General features: G+C 41.6%; 2 protein-coding genes across 5 annotated transcripts; one reads left to right on the forward strand and one right to left on the reverse strand.

The window, feature by feature from the left end:
* Positions 1–154: 154 nt before the first annotated feature.
* Positions 155–4,112, reverse strand: phkg2 (phosphorylase kinase, gamma 2 (testis)). The gene is made up of 10 exons (XM_083903483.1): positions 3,996–4,112; positions 3,281–3,392; positions 2,987–3,162; positions 2,838–2,892; positions 2,684–2,749; positions 2,296–2,459; positions 2,102–2,192; positions 1,851–2,004; positions 792–917; positions 155–687 (listed from the first exon to the last, which is right to left on the reverse strand). Exons 2-10 carry the CDS (start codon positions 3,373–3,375, stop codon positions 442–444), a joined length of 1,173 nt encoding a protein of 390 aa, XP_083759609.1. The 5' UTR covers positions 3,376–3,392; positions 3,996–4,112; the 3' UTR covers positions 155–441.
* Positions 4,113–4,414: 302 nt separating this feature from the next.
* On the forward strand, positions 4,415–16,624 carry rnf40 (ring finger protein 40). Of its 4 annotated transcripts, none has more exons than XM_083904295.1 (20): positions 4,415–4,467; positions 4,920–5,068; positions 5,166–5,333; positions 5,778–6,090; positions 7,180–7,380; positions 7,583–7,704; positions 8,031–8,177; positions 8,555–8,629; positions 8,763–8,882; positions 9,039–9,218; positions 9,433–9,568; positions 10,061–10,182; positions 10,302–10,561; positions 10,690–10,807; positions 10,909–11,058; positions 13,578–13,790; positions 13,885–14,010; positions 15,437–15,577; positions 15,701–15,802; positions 16,199–16,624. In XM_083904295.1, the coding sequence occupies exons 2-20, from the start codon at positions 4,931–4,933 to the stop codon at positions 16,373–16,375; spliced, it is 3,009 nt and encodes a 1,002-aa protein (XP_083760421.1). In that variant the 5' UTR covers positions 4,415–4,467; positions 4,920–4,930; the 3' UTR covers positions 16,376–16,624. The 4 variants fall into 4 exon arrangements, with proteins under 4 accessions (XP_083760421.1, XP_083760423.1, XP_083760424.1 ...); XM_083904297.1 differs by having other exon boundaries at positions 13,581–13,790; XM_083904298.1 differs by having other exon boundaries at positions 13,584–13,790.
* The last annotated feature ends 400 nt before the right edge of the window (positions 16,625–17,024 follow it).

The raw sequence follows: 17,024 nt of genomic DNA on the forward strand, positions 1-17,024 counted from the left end.
TTTCATGCACGTATATTATGCAAGTCATAATACTGAAAGAGCTAAATGTTCATATAATAATCTATTATTAAATATTCAAATCACAGTGCTTTAATGTCCACTTCAGCCACAAAGTGCTTATAGAAAGGCACCCTCTCCTCAGCCGTAACTGCCGATATAACATATATATAATGTTCCCTCCCATCGTACAGTATAATGTCATACAGATTTTTATTTATAATGAGTTTCAAAACAGCGACACGTTCATATCACTACACGGATAAGGAGTATTGGGTTGTACATGCTCGATGTGCCTTTAAACGGAACTCGGATGAATTCCTCATCTTAAAATGAAAACACAGTAACTAAAAAAAACACACAAAAAAATGACTTCGCTGCACTTGAAAATAACGGCTAAATAAAAATAATCAAGTCGGTGAGGATTGAGGTTTGACCTTTTTTTTATGCTTCAAAGTCCTCCAGGCCCAGCAGCATGACCTTTGCCGTGTTCTGAAAGAGGGCGGCTCTGTTCTGCTGCTCGCCTTTCTTCACCCAGTGGCCGTAGATGCGGAAGGCGCAGCCGTCGATGAGTTTGCGCACGCCGCGAATGGAGTAAGGATCTCTGGCGAGCACGTCCCGAGTCAGAGGGCGAGCTCTGCGGTAGCGGCCGTAGATTCTGATACAGGCCAGTACTGCGACGATTAGCACCTGAGCAAAGAAGCTTATTTCTAACCCATATTTCTGAATAGACGTTTATATTATTCAGGGTTTTTTTTTTTTTTTTAAATCATTTCAACTCAACACTGACTCACCCTAAATGTCTTTCTGGGACTGAAGAGCCGCACGTCCTCCTTCTGGTACTGTCTAAAGAAGGAATGTGCTAAAGCTTGCTCAGCGGTGAGACGGAGAGCGGGGTCCAACACCAGCAGTCTGGAGATCTGAGTATGACGAGGAGCAAAAGACATAAAAAGGCTGTAGAGACCTAGGTATTTAAGGAGGATAATATTGTCTCAATACTGTATTGGACGTCGAACGAGACCTAAAAACTGAAATGACATATGAGCTGTAGTGGAGCAGATCAGTGTGGACTTTTGAGAGCTTTACGTCCCTCGTGTTGTGTAAATTCACACATTCAGATTATGCTGAAGAGACATTAAATCGCAATTAGGAGAATATATGCTCTAAAGCTGTCAAACAATTATTATTTTTTTGTCTTCATCACAGAAGTTTAATAGTTGAGCGCGATTCAGCTCGTTTTATCATATTTCACAACAGTTTTCCATATTTCCAAGTCCATGTAACCATGTAAAGCAACTCTTACCAGTGTATTATGATTAGCCAGTTCGAACCCCGACCTGTCCGCAGCTGAAGTGCCCTTGAGCAAGGCACCGGACCCCCTCACTGCTACCCGAGTGCCACTGAATGCAGGCAGCTCACTGCTCTGGGTTAGCATGTACTTCACCTCACTGTGTGCTGTGTGTGTTCACTAACTCACGGATGGGTTAAAATGCAGAAATTGGAAATTTCCCCACTTCGGGACTAATAAGGGAATCTTAATCTTAATCTTAATCTTATAAACTAGACTTTTAGATTTATTACCTCCGCCAGGAGGTATGTTTTCGGAGTCTGTTAGCAACATAACTCGAAAAAGTCGCAGACGGATTTGGATGAAAGTTCTAGGAAATGTCTGCAAAGGGACCAGGAGTGATTACAAGTGATTACATTTTGTGAAATGGAGAAGCAGCGGAATTCTTTTCTCACCATCTCTCAGTACAGCTGCAGCTTCAGTTAATTATTTCACTTCACCACACAAGTGCTCAATCTTCATCTTTAATATTAACTTCTGCAGTCGACAGAGAATATCCACTCACCAGATCTTTCACAGTGTCGGACCGGTCGTCCCACTCTGGGGAGCTGAACTGATAGCGACCCTCCATGATCATTCTCAGCATCAGCATCTGTTTGCGATGCCAGAACGGTGGAGAGCCGGCAAGTAACGTGAAAAGGATCACTCCACATGCCCAGCTTTAATAAAACAAGTTTTAAAAAAATAATAAAAAAAGAATGAGAAATAAAGGTGAGCTTAACACATGGGATCATACAATAATAGTAAGAGACTCACAGATCGACCTCCTGGCCATAGCCTGGGTGAAATTCATCCATGGAACATTTCAGTATTTCAGGGGCCAAATAACCAGGTGTCCCACAAAGCTCTGATAGGAATAAAAGACAACAAATATGTTTAAACCTTTACAAATGTTTGAAATGACCTGACCACATCGTACAGTAACTGTGACTGACACTGCTCTACAGCACCTCTGAGTTTCTCTCCAGGCTCGAGCTGCACGGAGAAACCAAAGTCGGAGAGTTTGATGTGACCCTGATCGTCCAGGAGAATGTTCTCTGGTTTCAGGTCCCGGTGAACGATGTTGAGGGAGTGAAGGTAGTGCACCGCTTCCAGCAGAGCTCGCACCATACTCCTGCAGTTAAATTAGAATCCAAACATTTGAGAAAACACGAAAAACATGGACTTAATTTAAGCGAAAACACTAAAAGACATAATAGAGCAGGGTATATAGTATTCCCATTTCGATTACTGAATGTATTTCTACTATTTCATTTATTCTGGATCGCTTTTTACTCGCTCTACTGTTCTCATTTCCTCATAAAGGTACATGCAAAAATAAATTTAGCTGATGCTCACCTGGTTTCTTTTTCGCTCAGAGTAACTTTCTCTGTGAGGTAGTCAAACAGCTCTCCACGCCTCATGCTGAAATGGAAAACAAGGATCCTCATATTTCATAATGTTTTTTAGGGAAGAATCGGTTAGACTTTTTACAATTTGACGTCATACTCACAGGTCAAACACTAAAAATATGAAGGTTGTGGACTCGTAGGAATCGATGAGTGTAACTGAGTAGGAAACAAAGACACATAAGAAACATTGCCTCACATTAAAGATCAGAAACGTACATTCTAATGCCAAAAGAGTAGAATGCCAACGTACTGATGGAGGGTTGTCCCTTCACCATGTTCAGGACTTGGATCTCCTTCAGCGTGGAGGATTTCACCTCCTCCAGCTGCTGGACCGTCATCTTCTCGGCGGTGATCTCGATAATTTTCACCGCCAACTCCTGACCCGTGTGTCTGTGCACGCACCTGCGCACCACACTGCTCACACCCCTGACGCACACCATTGTCGTAGAATACACAGAGCACAGCGCTGATTAGATTTTCATCCCAGTGGAGAGGAAACATTAGATTAAGAGGCTGATGTTCCAGGTTACTTCACAGGACTCACCTGCCTATCACCTCTTTGGGGTCATATTTCTGGTAAAACTCTTTGGCCCCGACCCAGTCTGGTAATTCATCTCCAACAACGATGTCTTTGGTCATGGTGAGAGCATATGTCTCTAAAAGAACAACACATGACCGTCATGTGTAAAGATGGCTTGATTAGTAAAATTACAGTCACAGGAGCAAAACCATGTATAATACTCTTTTAAAAAAATACTATTTAAAGTGGTCCTATATGTTTAACTGCATAAAATAGTGTATTTATGTGTATTACTACTATTTTTAATTATTTATATTTTCTTTTTTATACTTTATAGTCTTAAATCCTGAAAACCAAGTAAATGTGTTTCATGATATTATTGCAATAGTTTCAATTAATTACTCAATTATTCACCTATTCAACTATTGTATGTATTTTTTGTTGCTTAAATCACGATGCGCGGTAATATCGTGCACAGTGCCATCTCTTGTCACTTGTTGCAAACTTGCAACACTTCTGCACGATATGTAAAAGCAGCAGTAGTCGTACTCAAAACATACAATACATTAAGTCTAAGTTTAATTCCAATTGTTTGGTCTACTTTTCAGGTTCTACATCGCAGCCTTCTCTGTTTGCTGCAAAACATGCCCTTGATCCATCATGACAGTCAGTTAGCCGAGCCGTTTGCTTTGGCCTTCCTGCAGCGACAGGTTCCCTGACCCTTCACAAAGCTACTCACCGCGTGTGTAATCAAACGGGAGATCACGAATGAAGAGTTGGAACTATGGTGCCATCGTAGCTAAATTAAACTATAGCGGTGTCATAACTGTGTGCGTTTAAGCAGCGCTTGCACCACGGTTAGCTACAGATGTTGACAGCAAGCTAGCGCCTGAACAGTACTGTTTACATTCTGACCACTCGGAACAGCTTGTTGCAGCCAGTGCAACAGTGCTGCCCCCGTGAGGCTGGAGTAGTGATTGCAGCGGGGGGATTTTATCATTTATTTTTCACATATAACAATATTTTCAGGATAATATCATCAAGTATTGACATTAAGGCATACTTCCGGAGTAATTTAATTTTAATTACACGATTTATTTGACCATTTATTGAAAGAAAGAAAACCCCACTCAACGGAAGTACGCTATCGCCATTTCCTGTAGCTTCCCCGCATCCTCTCTCGGCTACATTTCTATCCGTTCCTTTTGAAGGTTTGTAAATATAAAGGTCAGAAACCACGTCGAATTCCATGTACATAGAGAGATTATACAGAATGCATTAGACGTGTTGTGATATTCGGTTAATAAAAACGCCCACAAATACGCTGAACAAAGAGTGTCGTTTAGCCAAACTGATGCCGGAGAATTAGACGATAGCATTAGCTTAGCTAGCGTTAGCAACCGTGTTAAAATGTCGTTAATCGCTGCAGAAAGTGTCACCGTTTCTGTCTTAGATGAAACGAATAAAATACAACCGCGTAGGGACAAATGTTTTCACACGAGCAATAGAGATACTACATTTTTAGGCGGTTAAAATCAGTGGTTCCGACATAGTAGTGTATGATTATGAACAATGCTAGCTGTCATCATATTAACGAGCTCTACAAATTGAACTGTTTTTTTTGTCAAAGCTCTAACTGTCTAACGATTAAATGTTTTTTCAGAGGAAGGAAAGATGTCGGGTACTGGGGGAGGGAAGCGTCCCTCAGGAGGGGACAGTCCCCCTGGCCCACCTGAGAAGAAAAGCAAAAAAGAGGAGAAGACCACCACCACTCTCATCGAGCCCATTAGAATAGCTGGTGTCTCTTCCACGGTCAGACATTTATAGTGTTTATCTCTCAAATCTTGACATGTTCATACATTTATTTTGCCAAACATCACCCTACTCTATCTGTGTTTGTTATGTGTAGGAGGAAATGGACATGAAAGTGCTCCAGTTCAAAAATAAGAAGCTCTGTGAGCGACTTGAGCAGAGGCAGACGATGGAGGATGAGCTGAGAGAGAAAATTGAAAAGCTGGAGAAGAGACAAGCCACTGATGACACCACACTGCTGATTGTCAACAGCTACTGGTCTAAGGTACTTTTGTTCTTTGGAGTACCCTGTTATTTCAATCCCTCCGCCCATCTTCTACTGCTTTATTCTCCACATGATGGTCGTGTATGACGCTGGTGCCAATCCCAGCTGACATAGTGTAAAAGGCAGGGTACACCTTGGACAAGTCACCAGTCCGTCACAGGGCTCCTCATTTTTGCTATAACCGGTCGTCAGAAATGTCCATGTAAACACAGGATTGGTACATAGTTCTCCCCCCGCTACACTAATGCACATCAGTGCATAGTAGCCACTAAGGAGGCCTTTGTATGGTGCAAAATAAGTTTTGTGAATGCCAGCCACTGTACTCGAAAAGAAAATCCAAAGATCTTTTCAATGTAGCACTCTGTTTTTTTTTTTTTTAATTAAATAAACCCTAGTGATTAACCCGTTTTCCAATTTTTGTGTGTTTGTGTTTCTAATTTGCAGTTGGAAGAGAATGTGCAAATTTTACGCAAACGTATTGAGCCAGAAGCTCCAGTGACATCTACCCCTGCTCCACCCATGGTCCCTCTCTCTGGTCCCACAAATATGGAGGAAGAAGGTGTCACTCTGGCCTCACCAACATCTGCCGTTCCCCCACATCCCCTTCCAGAGGTCCTGAATGAAGGAGAGCAGTCAGAACCGCAGCATAAGCAGGATGAGTGTCAGGAAGTGCGTCAGGAGCCGCCTCAGCCTCCTCCTCCTGCTGGCTCAGAAGAGTTGATGACACCTGCAGAACCATCACTGGATTCAGCAACAGGTAAACACAATTTTCCTCATTTTATTCTATGGCATCTATGAACTGCATTAATTGGACCACATAATATGTAACCTGTCTTTATCTTATACAGTATTTTAATTGTAATTAGAACATGCAGATTTAAAAAAAGAAGTAACCTTTAATGGGTGTTTTTGCTTAACTGCCTGGGAGAAAAAAGTTGCAGAAGTAATAATAAACAAAAAATTTGTGAGAATATCAGTGAGCTGAAGGAATTGTTGAAATTGAAACTGAATATGTGTGTGATGGTCACCAAAAAATGGCAGATATAATTAAAGAAAATAGGAACTTTACAATTTGAAATGCTGATTTAGTGTTCTCAACTACGAGAGTGTTCTTATTGATATGACTTCACACTGGGCTTTAAGAATTCTCTCCCAATATACACAACAATATGCCAGTCATACTTTGTACACATAAGAGTATCTGTGAATGACATCCTTATTAATGCTTAGCCCAAAGCACTTACTACCTTTCCTGTAAATGTGTTGTACATAGGTAAAATGTTACATATAGAATGAGGCATTGAGTTGTCTTCAATATAGGTTGCAATCTTTTCCATAGTAGTTCCTGAGGCTGTAAGTGAAGTTAATCTCAATTTTGCTTTGCTCTCACATTGCCCATCCTGGACACAAAGTCCCTGGTCTTTAATTTCACAGGCTAGAGTTAGTCCATGGGAGTGGACATCCTGTATCCCTTATGTATCCTCATAGTTTATCCTGGTGTATAATTATTAAATTGCATATGTTTTAGTTTCCTATGTTGGCTGACTCCTCTGGTACGCAGCCTGTAGTACTTTAAGGTTATATAAGCAGTGCTAACCTCCATAATCTGTATTTACCTGATCCATTGATAAGTTAAGTTGAAATTGTCTGAGAAGGGGTAAAAAGGTAAACATCTCAGTCAGTGAAATTTTACGTTGTCAGTCAGTGGTTTAAATGCCCCAGACATGTACTTCTGGTTTATTTATGGATAAATGTGAAGGTTTATAGATTAAACCAATTTGTTACATGCTACAAATATGCAAAGGTTTTACCAATCTTCTCCACAAATGCCTCCTTCTGTGTTTAGATGCCATTCCACCCCCCCCTCCTCTAAGTGAAAAGGCTAAGGGTTTCCTGACCACACTGGAGCATAGCAGTGAGGAAGAGCTCACTCTTCATCTACAGGGCCGCATGCAGTTCAGCAAGGAAGCCATCGCCTGCTTAGTCTGTGTCTTTGACCGGCTGCACAGCCGAATCGATGACATGTGCAAGCGAGTCCAAACTGCGGGTAACTGTCTTGTCATCGATTCCTTCTTAATTCATGTATATATGAATGGAATTGCTGCAGCACATTCTACATCCTCAATTTACTCACTGCTATTTGATATAAATGTGTTATTATGGAGTTTATGTAAATGTATACAGGGATTTCCCTGACACCCATCAGCTCTGTTGTAAGTGAACACTTCTTACCTGATCCCCATTAACAGCGTGTGAGGATGATAGTCAGTCTGATATCATCAGTATGGTCCACACTCTGCTGGAGGACAACAAACGACTGAGAGACCTGGCCACTTCGCTGCAGGGCCGTCATCACAAGATGTCTATGGAGGTACAATGTCCTTGCTTGAGTTTGTGTTTGCATGAGTGACACATATGAACGTGTGTGAATTAGCCCCAATAATAGAGACATTTGAAAACTTTGGGGCTGTGTTTTAGTCTGGACTTGCAGAAACATAGACCTTTGTGAAAGATGTGCCAGTATTTTGGTCATGAGTGGTTCTTGTTTTCAACAAATTGTCTTTCAGCTGTGGAGAAAGGTCTTTTTTTAAAACCTTCTGTCAGTTATACCTTGTCAGTCTCTTGTTACTTTGCATTTACACAGCCTCCGATATCTGCTTAATAATTCGGCTTTCTTATTTTTATTTTTTTCTGCAGTACAATGAGTGGGTGGACAAGGTGACCAGCGCTGAAACCAAGGTGTCTGAGATGGAGACCACAGTGGAGGACCTGCAGTGGGACATTGAGAAACTTCGCAATAGAGAACAAAAGCTCAACAAACATCTGGCAGAGGCCATGGAACAGGTGCATTTGTGTAACATTGTCTGTCTGTGTCCGTGTGCGTTTGTATACATGACATATCTGTAGTAAGCTGCAAGGACAAATTGAGATTCAGACACATCACCAGCCAAAATATTCTCACTAGGTCAAAATGTCCTCACTAACACTTTAAATGGTGCAACTAGTTATTCTGGAGCCCTGGGTTTAGGATTATGCATTTAGTTGTAACGGTTAAGATTAGGTGTATCTGTGTGTTGTAAGCTTTTTTCTGTCCACAAGATGTCGTACTGTTACTTTTCCATACTTAAGTCCTTCAATAAGTCCTTCCAATACATCATTTGCTGGCTGACTGTAGGATGTGTGTAACCATGCTTTTTTTAACGTTTCCTGTACCTTGGCAGCTTAAGTCTGGATACAGCAGCACTGGCAGCTCAGGTGGTCTCCCCGGAGGCCAGATTACACTGAACATTCAGAAGGTGAGCTTTCATTTCATTGCAAACGATCTAGTTGTTGTCACTTAATAGATGTAATATATTAGGTGCAAGATGTGGCAAAACAGTGTTTATATATCAGACACACATCTCACACATGTCCTTTTCCCCCTCTTAGTTTGAGAGTCTCAATGCAGAGTTGGAGCACAACCAGGAGTTGGCAAATAGCCGCATGGCAGAGTTGGAGAAACTACAGGTGGAGCTCCAGGAGGCTGTGAGGGAGAGCGAGAAGCTGAAGGTATAAAGAAAGTGGTTTGATGCATCTGTTAAATTACACCAGGTATATTTTGTGTTAAATGTGATTGCTGGGTACTTCTTTGAAAGTCGTCATCAAACATCAATTTTCTGTTGTTCAGCGTTAACTGTCATCTCAATGTACGTCCTGGTTCTTCAGATGGATCTACGTAATATTCCAGAAGAGGTTGTGAAGGAGACGTTGGAGTACAAATGTCTGCAGTCTCAGTTTTCCGTGCTGTACAATGAGTCTCTGGGGGTCAAAACGCAACTGGACGAGGCACGGGCCCTGCTGCTCACGGCAAAGAATGCTCACCTCCGACAGATTGAGCACATGGAGGTAACTCTCTTAAGATATGTTTGTGTTATTAAGTAAAGTTTTTCCATAGAGATAAATACACTTTATACACCAGAAACCATAAGAATGCCGACAGACATTACTTGTCACATTTTTCTTTATATTTCTACCATCTTGACTTTCAATCTGTACGTGTGTATTACTGGAGTCGCTTGGCAACACGATGAGCAATGTCTTGATGTTTTCTACTGCTCAGAGCGACGAGTTGTCCCTTCAGAAGAAGCTGCGGACTGAGGTCATCCAGCTGGAGGACACCTTGGCCCAAGTGCGCAAAGAGTATGAAATGCTGCGCATTGAGTTTGAGCAGAACCTGGCAGCCAACGAGCAAGCAGGTAACCTTTCACACACTCATCATACTTTTTGTGACACGAGCAAATCTGTTTTCTGAATATCATTACTGCTGTTTCTGTACCTAATCTATTTAAATTATTTTTAATAGGTAAACCAGACGTTTCCAATAGTCATTGAACCTCATTTTATGTATGTTGTTTAAAACAGAGACAGCAGAGACAACTTAAGTAAAAGGCAGCAAAATAAATCCTACAAATTCTTCTGCCACAGTGTGGTTCACATGCATGCATTTACTGATTTCAGATTATAAATGAGTTCAATTAAATCACAGTTTTTAAGGATATTACTCAAATGAATATGAAACAACACACCGACCAAAATGTTAAATTGGAATAAATTGGATACTGTTTTATTTGCATTATGATGTCACTCATGTAAATCGTCTTCTACAGCGCTGTATGGTGTTAATTTACTCATTACCAAACCACATGTTGACTGTGCTGTGCTCTCTCTGCATGTGTTTGCTCTCTCAGGACCAATTAACAGGGAGATGCGACACTTAATCAGCAGCCTTCAGAACCACAACCTGCAGTTGAAAGGTGACGTGCAGCGCTATAAGAGGAAGTTGCGGGAAACACAGATGGAAATCAATAAGGTAGATAATAATGTCAAGTGAACTCTGGCAGCTGAACTTTTAAGTTCAGGTCAATGTATAAAGCGAACGGAAACATTAGTGCTGACACATTCCTTATCATTCCTGTCCATTATCTACAGTTGCGCTGTCAGAGTGGCGACACAGGCGCTCTGATTCTCGAGGAGATGGCGAGCGACAGCATCGATGTGAAGAAAGAGGAGGACGAGGACCAAGAGGAGGAGGAGGAGAGGAGGAAGGAGCTTGAAAGGCAGAGGGCCAGGGAGAGAGAGAGGGAGGCTGAGCGAGAAAGAGAGAGGGAGCGTGAGAGAGAGAGACAGCGCAGCGATGAGTTGAAGAGAAAAGACTCGGACACGCTGAAGATGCACAGAGTCGAACTCAAGTACATCCCCTTCTTCTTCATTTATTCATATGTTTCTATAAAATATTGTTACCTAAATTTAACATTTCACATTCAAGGTGTGTCTTTCTTATGTGACTCTAATCTCATCGTCTTTTATAACTCATTAGGAAAGCTCAAGAGTCCCAGAAAGAGATGAAGCTCTTGTTAGACATGTACAAGTCTGCACCAAAGGAACAGAGGGACAAAGTGCAGCTCATGGCCGCTGAACGCAAAGCTAAAGCTGAGGTTTGTCTCGTGTTTCTGTCGTTCTCTCGCACATATATCTTTGCAGAATCTCTTTGTTAGCGTCTTACATACAATACTCATCCCTGTCTTGATCCGTCCAGGTGGATGAGTTGAGGATGCGGGTGCGAGAACTGGAGGAGAGGGAGAGGAAGGAAAGTAAGAAGCTGGCTGATGAAGATGCCCTCAGGAAGATCAGAGTCGCAGAAGAGACCATTGAGCATCTGCAGAAGAAACTTGCTGCCACTAAGCAGGTATCGGATTGTTTTTTTTTTACTGTCAAACTTAATATTAGGCTGCTGCTGTGCTCAGTGTCTATCTACTTCCACAGAGTTCACTTAACCGCGGATTTTTGTTTAAGACTAGTGAGAAATGAGACATGAATCATCAGCCCAGTATGAGAAAAATGTAAACCTCTGGGACACCACCAGATATGACTGTAAACAAGCCAGCTGTTCTACAAATGAGTGTCACGATCATCGCATTTGCCTAAGAAAGAGGTTCCTCTAATCTGAGACCATTAAAGAGGAACTAAGATTTGAAGCTGTGGCCTTAACCTTTTAGATGTCTCTTGGTATTATTATCTCCACCACGAAAACTGTTTCTGCCCCTGTATTTGTCATCGTCTTCCTGTTTATGAGCAGTTGAAAAGATAATGCATTTTGATGAATTTTTGGGGGGTGATGTAGGTTATGGCCCAAGGAGGAAATATATACTTGAGTGAGAGGCCGTATGAATGTTTCCTCAAGTTTATTTGTGAATATTAACACACTGGCCTGTACATCCAACATCTACTCACTAAAAATATACTAATAAGCAAAAACGTCATATTTGTACGCACAGTTGTTCAACAGTTGGCTAATATCACATATTTCTTTTAGAGTATAACACTCTTGGTCTCAGAGCATTTAAGTTAATGATGTTGTCCAGTTAATGAGGTTCTTAGTCTTATAAAAACAACATTTTCACTTTATTTAAATGAAAATGGGAAAAAGGGTGCTACCCTGAGAAAATGCATCAGATCTGAGCTCACGTACTTGGCTGCACTTTCTTAAGAGAATTTCATCACTAAATCAACTAAGGTAATACAAGAGCAGACTCTCATGACAGGAAAAACAAAATATTATCTGACCTGGGTCAAAGATAGGTCAGGTAATATAATTGGGAAATAGATGGACAAACCCTAATCAGATCAGCCAAAGTAATATTTATTCAGCTGTTGACAATGATAAAGACCAGGCATTTGACCTGATTGCTTCATATGATTGTATTATCTTTATTTATGCCACCAATTCAGTTCATTAGATGTGTGTAAAAAAGTTTATAACTGTATTTATACCACATGTATTTTATTTATTCGCTCTGAAAATGAAATGAAATCAAATATCGGAAATTATGCAAAAGTGTAGACAAGTATTTTTCTTTTTCTACACCATTTTGCAGTTGTAAAGCAGACAGCTGCTGAGATGTGATACCCTGAAGCTTCTTGTGCTTGGGAGCTCTAGCAGAACATGGTTAACAGAAAAGAAAAAAAACCACACACAGTCTGTACTGATAATGATTTACTCAGCTCTTTACTTCTCCTTCTTATCTGGTCTGAAGCGAACGTCAGTAGCAGCTACGCTGTTTTTGACTCGGATGTGCTTGATTTGTTCTCGGCTTCCTGAATTCAACTGTGCGTGCTGACTGACTGCTCACGTTTGTTTATTGGCTTTTGTTGGCTTTTACGTGCACAGGGTGAATAAGAATGAAGCAAGTGAAAGTTGTAACTATGTTTGTGATTACATTGCAAGATATACATTGTAAGCAGGCTAGTGAGGATGTAATACTATTGACTACAGCAGGTTATGTGATGACGTTGCCTTGGAAGGTTAACAACTTTGCATGTGTGATTCTTTTTCAAGCCAAAAATACTTCATAAGATGGAACATTTATAGGCGCTAGTGCGATTCGTTTATTCACGTTAATGGTGTGGATGTTTTTTCAGAACATTCTCTGAAGAGCATCATTTTTATTTTTGAGACTATGACTTGAATCCCCAAACATGTACAGTACTGAATTACCCCGTTCTGACCTGGTATTAACATCTGTCCTCAGGGATCCAATCACAGCCAAAACCGCATTAAGTGCAGGCATGAAAGGTCCCAATGTGTCCTGAATGTGTCCTCAGATCTGATCACAGAAACCACATTATTTGCAGATGGTTCAAGGATGCGTTTGTCCACATTCCTGTGCTGCACGAAGACAATCTGTCCTTGGGATGGATTAAAGTTTCAGACATAAGAGATTCAAAGTTTTTTTTTTTTTTACTTTATCAGAGCTCGTAGATGATTTGCAACCATAGCCACAATAGTAACTCTGATTGCCATATGATATTTTTTCTAACGGTTGAGAGCTTTGATTCAGCTCCAGCTCCAGCTCCTCTGGTATCTCGTTTCTCTATCCATCTTTGTCACTTGTGTACACACAGATCTCACAGAGGACACATCTGTACAATCAGACTAATTAAAAACATAATTTCATGTCAGCGGGGAAGTTGAGATCTACTCCTGTGGTGGTCACACGAGACGCATCAAGGACACATTTCAAAGCCAGGTGTGAGCAGTCGTACTCGGCACAGTTTGGCCGTGATCAGATCACTAAGATCTGATGTTAATACGAGGTGTGAACAGGGCCAGTATCGATGCCAACCAGTGGTGGTGAAAAAGAGGCCTCATTTGTTTTGAAACTGGACCCCCTGTCTTTGATCACTGACACCTGTGCGTCTTTTGAGGAGGAGGAAGCCCTGCTGAGTGAGATGGATGTGACGGGCCAAGCCTTCGAGGACATGCAGGAGCAGAACAGCCGACTGCTGCAGCAGCTACGAGAGAAGGACGACGCCAATTTTAAGCTGATGAGTGAGCGGATCAAATCAAACCAGATCTACAAGCTGCTGAAAGAGGAGAAGGAGGAGCTGGCTGACCAAGTCCTCAGATTTAAAACCCAGGTGAAGTGTTGCAAAATGGCTGTGTCTCATAGTGCTGGAAAAATTTAAAGTATTTACAGGACCGCTGCCTCTCTTCTCTCTTTCTCTCTCTCAGGTGGACGCCCAGCTGCTGGTTGTGCAGAAGCTGGAAGAAAAAGAGGGCGTCCTCCAGAGCACTCTGTCCACTCTGGAAAAAGAGCTGACTGTACGAATGCAAGCGCTTGAGCTCCACAAGAGGAAGGTGAGAGGAGAGCTGACATCAGTCTTATACTGTTGCCTCTTGCACTTTGTTTTGTAATTACTGCTTGATTTGATTGCGGCCAGATGTCTGGACTCATTTTATATAAACACCGTATACCTAAGAGGATCTTTAATTATAGCATGTGTGTGTAGTCGTATTTCATCATTTTCATTTGTGAGCTTGTTGTTCCAGAAAATGTATTAACAAGCTACAGTGTTTTGCAAATGTTTCCCAGCATGTGTCCTCATTCTCACACCAAGTTCTGCAAGTGGTCGAGTGCTAATTGTATGTTCCTTGGCCAACATTCAGTACAGTTCCATTCACAGTCATATCAGGACAACAGTCCTGTCCCAGCATACAAGCAGCAGTCGGGAATTGATTTATTGAACGGTAGCGAGTCCACCTTTGCCCCACTAGGTGGCGAAATACCCCCTTTTAGCTTGCTAGTTATAGCCATTTTCAGGTTTTTCATGCGAATGGCTGCCATTCAGAGTCTTCTGCCATCCATTAACAAAATATCCAATCAGCTGGAAGAGCATACATTCAGTCTGAAGAATGCACTGACCTGATTCGTGCCATGTTTTTTCATCATGGTTGTCCTTCTTTGCACTGGCTTCTTCTGTTATTTCTGGGTATTAGCTGAGGGTGGGAACTGCGATGCTAAGTGCCGATGCTAAGCGCTACATGCAGCAATAGCTAGACTCCAAATGTGGCTTTAACAGGCTTCAAACTTGCTAGGTGACATACTTATGGCACCAGTGTGTGCAGTACCAACTTTGATGTTACTTGGATAATAAATGCAAGAGCTATTGGTAGAACACAGCACAGCACGGCACCATTGGATATTCTTTTCCGTCTGTCACATCATACAGTTGGCTTGACGGGCTTCACAGATGTGCTGTGTAATAGTAACAGTGACCATTCAAACACAACAAAAATACAGGAAAAAAAACAAAGAAACACAACAAACGGGTACTTCACAAGTTAAGTACAATATCCCACATGGTAAATAAAGAGGTCATCTTGTCATTTAAGTGAACATATTTCTAATTCAATCACTTTTTAATCTTATTTTAACAAGAACAAAAAACATGACAGGAAACACGTTTAAGTGGAACCAGGGGGCTGATGTGAAGGCAATGACGAGGATCTAAAAACATAACGTATGCTGTGGAAAATGGTTGCCAGGGATGGAAAATAAACGCAATCTGTTGCTGTTGTAAATATGATTAAAGCAATATGCAAACGCAGCGGTCCAGGTTGGTAGACGGCAGAATCGAATATGAAGCTAAAATAATTAAGTCAAGGCTTTTTCCAAACGTACTGCACCACCATATTACAGCTCGGGAATTTCAACGTCAGTTCTTTTTTTAAATGTATTTTTATCTTTTTTAATTGAGTGTGTCCGGTTCCTTCTCTGCTGCAGGCCGTGGAGGCCGCCCAGTTGGCAGAGGACCTGAAGGTGCAGCTGGAGCACACACAGGCCAAGCTTAAGGAGATCCAGGTCTCTGTGGCAGAGAACCGCACCGCCCGGGAGAGGGAGATCAGCAACTTGAAACGAGCACAGGTAAGGTTTACATTTCAGGATTGGGAGACATGGCCTCCAAAGCTCAAAGACGGCACGCAAGTGACTCCAGGTGTTGTGGGAGGATCACAGAGAGTAATGACTCTTCATCCTCGTGCCCTACAGGAGGATCTGTCCAGGCTCAGACGGAAGCTGGAGAAACAGAAGAAGATGGAGGTTTACACTGATGCCGATGAGATCCTGCAGGAGGAGATCAACCAGTACAAGGTGAGGACGTTTATGTCCAGGGAAATTTATCACGGTTATTATTCTGTGCAGAAAAAAACAAAAAAAACAAGCTGCTTTCAGGCACAATCTGCACTAGAGTGCCTGTTGACAGAAATACAACAGTGCGGTGAACAAGGAATGTCATAATTCAAATACTACAGCTTTGTGATTTGTCTGATTGGCTGGCAACGGCAGTTTTTCATTTGCACAACACGTGCCAGAAAGTGAGCTCAAACCTCTCGAAATATTACAGCCACTTTGTGCTTTGGGGATATCAGAACTCATACGTGTTACACACCCAACCAGTATTAGCCGTAACACCCTACGTAATGGATGTAATAACTTTGCCGGCGAGTCGCTATTTGGCCCATAAATAACATTTTTATCTGTCTCCAGGCCAAGCTGCGCTGCCCTTGCTGCAACACGCGAGACAAGGAGACGGTGCTCACCAAGTGTTTCCACGTATTCTGCTACGAATGTCTGAAGATGCGTTACGACACCAGACAGAGGAAGTGCCCGAAATGCAACTGTGCCTTTGGCGCCAACGATTTTCACCGCATCTACATCACCTAGTTCAGAGGAGTGAAGTGAGAGAAAACAGTAGACGGAACCAAAGCAGAGAAGAAGAATAGAGGAAAAAAGACAAAGAAACTGACTGAGGATTTATTCAAAGACATTCAAACGCGTGTTTCCCTGTTTTAATCTCTCTTTGGAAAGACATTTTTTTACTGCGTCATTGCCAGTTGGTGATTAATGTTGTGACCAAACAATGACACATCTAACTGAGAGATTTGTGCTGTAGCTAATAAACACAGTTGTTTGTGCAAACCGTGATATTCTTCCATGTTGAGCTGCTCTGCCCTGTTTTCCTGTCTTTGCTCTTCGTGCCAAGTTAAACATCCTCTCTTCTAACAAGCTGGGCCCACTTAAATATTTCTTTAGCTTTTTTTTTTTTGTAATGTATTGAATAACTTGGAACTGCACTGGTACCTGACTGATCCTCCTTGAAGTGTTTCTTTGAAAGGTTTTGTCCTGCTGCTTTTGGAAATCCTGTAAAAACAGTGACGCTGAGAAAAGAAAAAAAAAAAAGAGAAGAAATTAAAAGAAGCCATTCTTTACAGACTTTACAGGATTGCATTTCTAAACCTAAATATGTTTCTGATATATAAAGCATAACAGCCAGAGTTATCTAACTCCTTTGGTTAGACTATAGTATTAACAA

Source organism: Microchirus variegatus, assembly GCF_963457635.1.
Source record: "Microchirus variegatus genome assembly, chromosome: 17".
Classification (NCBI taxonomy): domain Eukaryota; kingdom Metazoa; phylum Chordata; class Actinopteri; order Pleuronectiformes; family Soleidae; genus Microchirus; species Microchirus variegatus.

Excerpts from the sequence above, each read along its gene's own strand:
- phkg2 (XM_083903483.1), bottom strand. The coding sequence starts at position 3,375 with ATGACCAAAGACATCGTTGTTGGAGATGAATTACCAGACTGGGTCGGG. Across the intron at positions 2,005-2,101 it reads TATGGCCAGGAGGTCGATCT|CTGGGCATGTGGAGTGATCC; the intron begins GTGAGTCTCTTA and ends GTTTTATTAAAG. Across the intron at positions 688-791 it reads GTCCCAGAAAGACATTTAGG|GTGCTAATCGTCGCAGTACT; the intron begins GTGAGTCAGTGT and ends TTCTTTGCTCAG.
- rnf40 (XM_083904295.1), top strand. The coding sequence starts at position 4,931 with ATGTCGGGTACTGGGGGAGGGAAGCGTCCCTCAGGAGGGGACAGTCCC. Across the intron at positions 5,069-5,165 it reads TAGCTGGTGTCTCTTCCACG|GAGGAAATGGACATGAAAGT; the intron begins GTCAGACATTTA and ends TGTTATGTGTAG. Across the intron at positions 10,183-10,301 it reads CACAGATGGAAATCAATAAG|TTGCGCTGTCAGAGTGGCGA; the intron begins GTAGATAATAAT and ends CATTATCTACAG.